At 38.6% G+C, this 6,279-nt stretch overlaps 1 protein-coding gene across 3 annotated transcripts in view; it reads left to right on the top strand.

Moving 5' to 3' along the window:
- Positions 1-6,279, top strand: part of LOC104950434 (nuclear pore complex protein Nup214-like) — an 11,705-nt gene that overhangs the window by 2,095 nt on the left and 3,331 nt on the right. The window contains exon 3 of one of the 3 annotated variants that reach the window (XR_798916.1): positions 481-584. The exons of 1 other annotated variant lie outside the window; for it this stretch is intronic. Coding sequence is in view for 1 of the 2 variants with exons in the window: in XM_010776957.1 (XP_010775259.1) it covers positions 481-517 (37 nt within the window). In the remaining variant the exon portion in view is untranslated. Of the gene's footprint in view, positions 1-480; positions 702-6,279 lie in introns of those variants that run through there. One more of the 3 variants, XM_010776957.1, reaches the window with a different exon arrangement.

Consider the following 6,279-nt stretch of genomic DNA (forward strand, 5'->3'; position numbering starts at 1 on the left):
TTTTTTTTTTTTTTTTAATGAGATCCATTTATGGCGGACGATATTTAATTGTGGCGGCCCGCCACAAATAAATCAATGTATGGGAAACACTGGCACATATTAACAGCCCACAAAAAAGAAATAAGACAACCGGTTATCAGAACTTATATTTCCAACCTAAATCCATTGTGTTCAGCATCTTAATATATGAACACATTAGGTGTGTATTTGTGTGTATCTGTACAGCTCTACTGTGTGTTTGTTTGTCCTTTCTTCCTATACTCTTCTTTTAAAAATCTAATTTGTGTTCCAACCATTTTATTAAATCATCCTTATGTTGACAGAAATATCCAGATCCAATATGCAGTATTTTAATAACCGCACCATAACATCAAAAAGAGAATTGTAAAGCTCTTGTTGTAAATCTTATAATCAAGCTACCACTGGTGGCTTTTTCAATAATCTCTCCTTCTCTGCTTTGTGTGTCATTTCTTCTTCCAGATCAAGTGCTCAAACATTTGCCAGTTGGAGAAGCTAGTTTTATTAAAGCTCCACGTCACTGCTACAGTACTTTCTGCAATCAAGTTCAGTGTGCCACATAATGGGTAAAGAGAGAAGAGTGTGTTGCATTCGAGTCAAATAAAGGGAATTCAAAGATATAAATGCATTTTCTACCATCACTAAAACCATAGACTGTGTAAAACAAGCTCACCACCTTCTTCAGAAAATATAGGACATTGTAACTCGCTGATGCAGTTTACAGAATTGTCCTTTGTTTGTTTAATTGTTGGTTAATTTTTCATCCAGCATTTTTAAGTTTTTGTTCCTGCACTTTTTTAAACATATACACATTAACCTAAAATCATTCAAGCGTGTGAACAGTTGACACTTCCTTTTCATTTTTAGAAATTGTGTTTTCAGCATGGCTAAAGAAATTCAGATGCAAGTAGTTTCTCTCAGTAGTTCTGTAGATTTAATTAAATTCCAAAGAATTGTGATCCAAGGTGAAAAAGTTATATTTTCATTTTCAAATGATTTTTGCAATAAATCCCCGCTTGATGTATATTTTTACATGAAAACATGGAAATAAATGACATTTCTCAAATTATTTGTCTATTCAAAATTGTATTTATTAATTAAGCAGTCATCATAATTTGAAAGGCACAAAGCTAAAAGCATTAAAAAAGATCTAAAGCCTGCTCATTAGAGAACTGAAACATCATTTCTCGTACTTTATACTTTGGTTTTCCGCACATTTGATTGGGCTTAAGATTCACAAACCCTTTACTAAAACATCTTGACATGCATTGAAACAGCATTTCACAGTTGACTCTGCTCAGTATTTCCTTAACAGAGAGGAAAATGTGAAACCAAAGCCGGTTTAATATGAGGTGGCATGATGAATAGCATGGCAGCCCGCCTGAGGCCCTGTGTACACGGTTCACTAATTAATGCTAATTCCTTGATATGCAGCTCGTTCCTCCGTCTTCAGTCTGGAATCCATTGACTGGCATCCAGAGCTAAATCAGGCTGCGGGAGAATGCTGATGAGAAACTCGTATCAGAGCCTCCATGTTGTGGCATTTGGCCACCATCGAAAGAATGACATTCCCGGCTTATGGCTGTGGAGCATGTCACTGTCACTCCATCCATCCTTATCTCGCGCTCCAGCGGACGGGTGGTCCTAATCGTGGGGAAGTGGGCACGGGAATGTCCGGCTCATAAAATGTGACCTGAACCCACCCACATGCCCAAATGGTCCAATCCACATTCCCCAATAGACTTTAATAGAAATCAACAGTAATCTACCTGCTTAAGCTTTGAAGAAGTGAATAATAAATGGCTATTCATACATTATATATATTGTTTAAGCAGATGATCACAACAATTCTGTTTGATCACTACCCCGCTCTTTGATGTCTCAGGTAAAGAATTAAAGTTGGCAGATTAAAGAGGCACACGGGCAGTTACAGAGCCCAAAGTCTGTAATGCTGTGAGCTAAAGCGGTTAAGCTTATGAGATTTCCAGCACCCACCCTGCGACTCGCCTCTATGAAAGGCTGAATTTTAAAATATATTATAATAGAAATTCTCCATTTCTAGTGACAGTATGTTTTTTTCTTATTGTGTCACTGTTCCTGGTGATGGGAACGCTCACAGACGCCCGCAGGGATGGCAGCTGTCTTCATGGAATCCAGATAAAAATAGCTTAGTCAAAATCACCTCTCCCCCCCTTCCCCAAACCCCTTCAATATCTGTTCTCCCTCCACACCAGAAGTGAGTGATGATACGCACATCCTGCCTAGTTTTGCTGACCCATTATCTCTACATGTGTTACTGCCCCTCCCTCTCTTTGGGGTCATCAGGTCTTTCTTTCCCCTGTGGTTAATGCTGGGTCTGGTCACTCAAGGGTCTCCCTTTCACGAATCAGCCAGGCTGTTCAGGTCACAGATATTGTGAGTTCAGTGTTAACCCATTTGTGAGCACTAGCCCCTCTGGAACATCAGGCTACAATCATCCCTAATAGGTTGTTTTGTCTGCCCATATAATCCAAAGCTAATAGTGGTGTTTCTCTCCTCTGTGCTGAGTGACAGTGCTGCACTGCGGGTATAAGCCCTACCCTTGTTTGGAGAATGGAACTGTTGTAAAAAAAATTAAGAGATTTCACAATATTTAATACATGAAGATACATAATCTGTAATATCTGACATACACCATATTGGCAAATTCAAGGTTTTTAGCTAAATGTTGGCTTCTCTCGTGCTTCAACACTTAGTTCTAGACTAAAATGTATCGTATTCATCACCTATTTGTTTACCTGACAAGAAACAAGCCACTATAATTGACAATTTTCAAAACACATCACTGCTAAAACATGAAATCACGTGACAATATTTGCTATACCGTTATGTTGCATTTTTATTTATTTTTAGTTGGGTCTGTTTGTCTGCAGGTTTAGAAAAAAAGCTTTTGGATTTTTGAGTGCATCAGAATCCCAAAGCGATACACAAAACCATTTTTTCACTTTTGATAATGTTTATAGATCGGGCATTTTGCCTTGCAGGAGTTTTTTTTAATGTATTGCAACTCATGTTTGTCTCTTCTTTAACTGCTGACAGACGGTCCTTGGGGTACTGGTATTAAGTTGCAGAATGTAAGGGCATCATCAGGTTGTATGCCAGTATTCACGCTGAAATGCTAAGCAGAGCTTTGAGCATTATATTGGCACTGACATTAACATCATGCATAATAAATAACACCCCGGGCAGCTCCGACCGCAGAACCTACCTGCCTGAGTCCCTCTTCTTTAACTCTGTCTTTAACCGACTCCCAGGGATTACCCAGTTCAGGGTCATTACTTATCCTGATACTTCAAAGAAGCTTTATACCCGAACAATAAGAGACTTATCATTTAAATCAACCCTCCTTGAGTGTTCATAGTGTACACAAAGTATCCAGATAAAGAGCCCTGCCTCTGCAGAAGAACTGGACACTCCCTCTCCCTTTACATGAGACAACACAAACAGGTGCTTGCAACAACAATTTCAACACTTGCATTGCATGTGAACAGATTACTCAGAATGGGCTTATAGTATTAGCTAATGGACTTGATCGTGGATGTCAGGCATTATCATAGATGTGAGGGGGAAGGCTAGCATCACCAAAACAACACTGGGATGGTCTTTAATTTAGAAAAACAACACTTTTACTGAAGCAATAGATCGATAAGTACTTTATTGAATAAGGCAATGTACATAAGAGAAATCAAGGCACTAGAAGTAAACAGTCCAAAATATATATCTGAAATAGAAATAAAATAGCATTCAAAAGTGCAAAAATCTACATGTGGGAATACATATTTCCAGTAACAAATATAATGCAGGGTATTACAATAACTATGACGAAGCCATAAAACATATGTTATACTGTTTTTCACAATTCCTTATACTACTTTCCCAACAATACTTTCTAAAATGAGACATTGAACTCCACTAGGAGAAGGGAAACGGATGCCATGTTGGAGTGCATACCTTGTTTTGACAGTATCCTGAGGGCACTTGAGGTTAGATGCTGTTTTTCTGGAAGTGTTAGAGCTGAGCCACAGCTGTCAGCAGAGCATCACCTCTACATTTCCCACTCAGGTGAGCATTCCCCGTCTGAGCCTAAGCTTTGGTTTCAGTCATCGCTCTGGTTTCATCACCCTTGTCAAAACTGACCCCGAAAGTAACTATTGCTGAACCTCTTGAGGTATAGTTTAACTTGTGGACTTTCATTCATTAATATCCCTTTTGAGAGTGTTTCAGTTTGAATCTCATTCCACACTTATCTGATTTGCTGAATAAAGGACTTTTCACTTAGCAAGCAGCTTGCATTTAAATGCATCTTAAGCCCTGCTGGTGTCAGCAGATGTTCACCGCAGCCCAAATGTGTGGAACATAAATTAATGAAATACATAACTGCCCCCAGAAATATTCCCTTTCCACCCCTGTTTTTGATCATCCATCAAATATAAAAGTCTTTTGGTGAGACTTTGCAAATGATTCAGCACATACAGGGGGGGTGCTTTGTTTGTCTTTTTACCTACATCGCTAAATTCATTGCTTTATTGCATAAGAGTGATTGTAAAACAGACACATAGATTTATAGTTCAGTGTCATTATCTAAGAGTATGTTTGTTTTAACAGGCATGTCGCCAAACTACTCGTAACCGCTGGCTTTCTTTCTGATTGGTCGAAGAGGATAACAGACTCCGGCTCACTAAGCTTTTGCGTTAATTACATCCAAACATGTGGGTGACGTCCAAGTATACCAGCCAGCGTCTGTTTCAGCCTCCTATTGTAACATGGCTTTAGCTCAATAACAACAGGTTTTAAAATGATCACAGCAATAACCGTTAACCAGGTAGGAAAATATAATTGTTAACATACAAAAAAACTTGTGGGTAATGTTACATATGTATATAGGAATATTTCAATAGAATTCTTTAGAAATAAACACATGAAATGAATGTATTAACCTTATAACCGTTTCCTTTAATCTAGCATTATTTTAAACGCAATTCGTTAGATGATCATTTTGTATTAACGCACCCTTATAAAAGTGTTTTTAGTCACAGCTCATGGCTTTATGAATTGTTATTAAGTGACTTATTAATGCTTCAAATATCACTTGTTGGGTTAAATGGTTGAACAGATGTTGAAAACCTGATGTTTAAAACCAATTATTTATTGTAAACATATCAATTATGAAGTAAGATAAACAATATATTTAATCGTTTATTTGAAGAGGGACAATGCATATTGATGAACATTTAAAACAAATAATGCTTTAAAATGTAAACATGCCGGATTTTAGCTTTGAGCTAATTTCCATCCTCACATACAACATTTAAGAACCTGACATTTACAGTGGGGCAAAAAAGTATTTAGTCAGCCAGCAATTGTGCAAGTTCTCCCTCTTAAAAAGATGAGAGGCCTGTCATTTTCATCCTAGGTATACCTCAACTATGAGAGACAAAATGAGAAAGAAAATCCAGAAAATCACATTGTCTGATTTTTAAAGAATTTATTTGCAAATGATGGTGGAAAATAAGTATTTGGTCAATAACAAAAGTTCATCTCAATACTTTGTTATATGCCCTTTGTTTGTTGGTCAAACGTTTTCTGTAAGTCTTCACAAGGTTTTCACACACTGTTGCTGGTATTCTGGCCCTTTCCTCCATGCAGATCTCCTCTAGAGCAGTGATGTTTTGGGGCTGTCGCTGGGCAACACGGATTTTCAACTCCCTCCAAAGATTTTCTATGGGGTTGAGATCTGGAGACTGGCTAGGCCACTCCAGGACCTTGAAATGCTTCTTACGAAGCCACTCCTTCGTTGCCCGGGCGGTGTGTTTGGGATCATTGTCATGCTGAAAGACCCAGCCACGTTTCATCTTCAATGCCCTTGCTGATGGAAGGAGGTTGTCACTCAAAATCTCACGATACATGGCCCCATTCATTCTTTCCTTTACACGGATCAGTCGTCCTGGTCCCTTTGCAGAAAAACAGCCCCAAAGCATGATGTTTCCACCCCCATGTTTCACAGTAGGTATGGTGTTCTTTGGATTCAACTCAGCATTCTTTCTCTTCCAAACACGTCGAGTTGAGTTTTTACCAAAAAGTTCTATTTTGGTTTCATCTGACCATATGACATTCTCCCAATCCTCTTCTGGATCATCTAAATGCTCTCTAGCAAACTTCAGACGGGCCTGGACATGTACTGGCTTAAGCAGGGGGACACGTCTGGCACTGCAGGATTTGAGT

This window comes from Notothenia coriiceps, unplaced genomic scaffold (assembly GCF_000735185.1).
Source record: "Notothenia coriiceps isolate Sejong01 unplaced genomic scaffold, NC01 NC01_scaffold00017533, whole genome shotgun sequence".
NCBI lineage: Eukaryota > Metazoa > Chordata > Actinopteri > Perciformes > Nototheniidae > Notothenia > Notothenia coriiceps.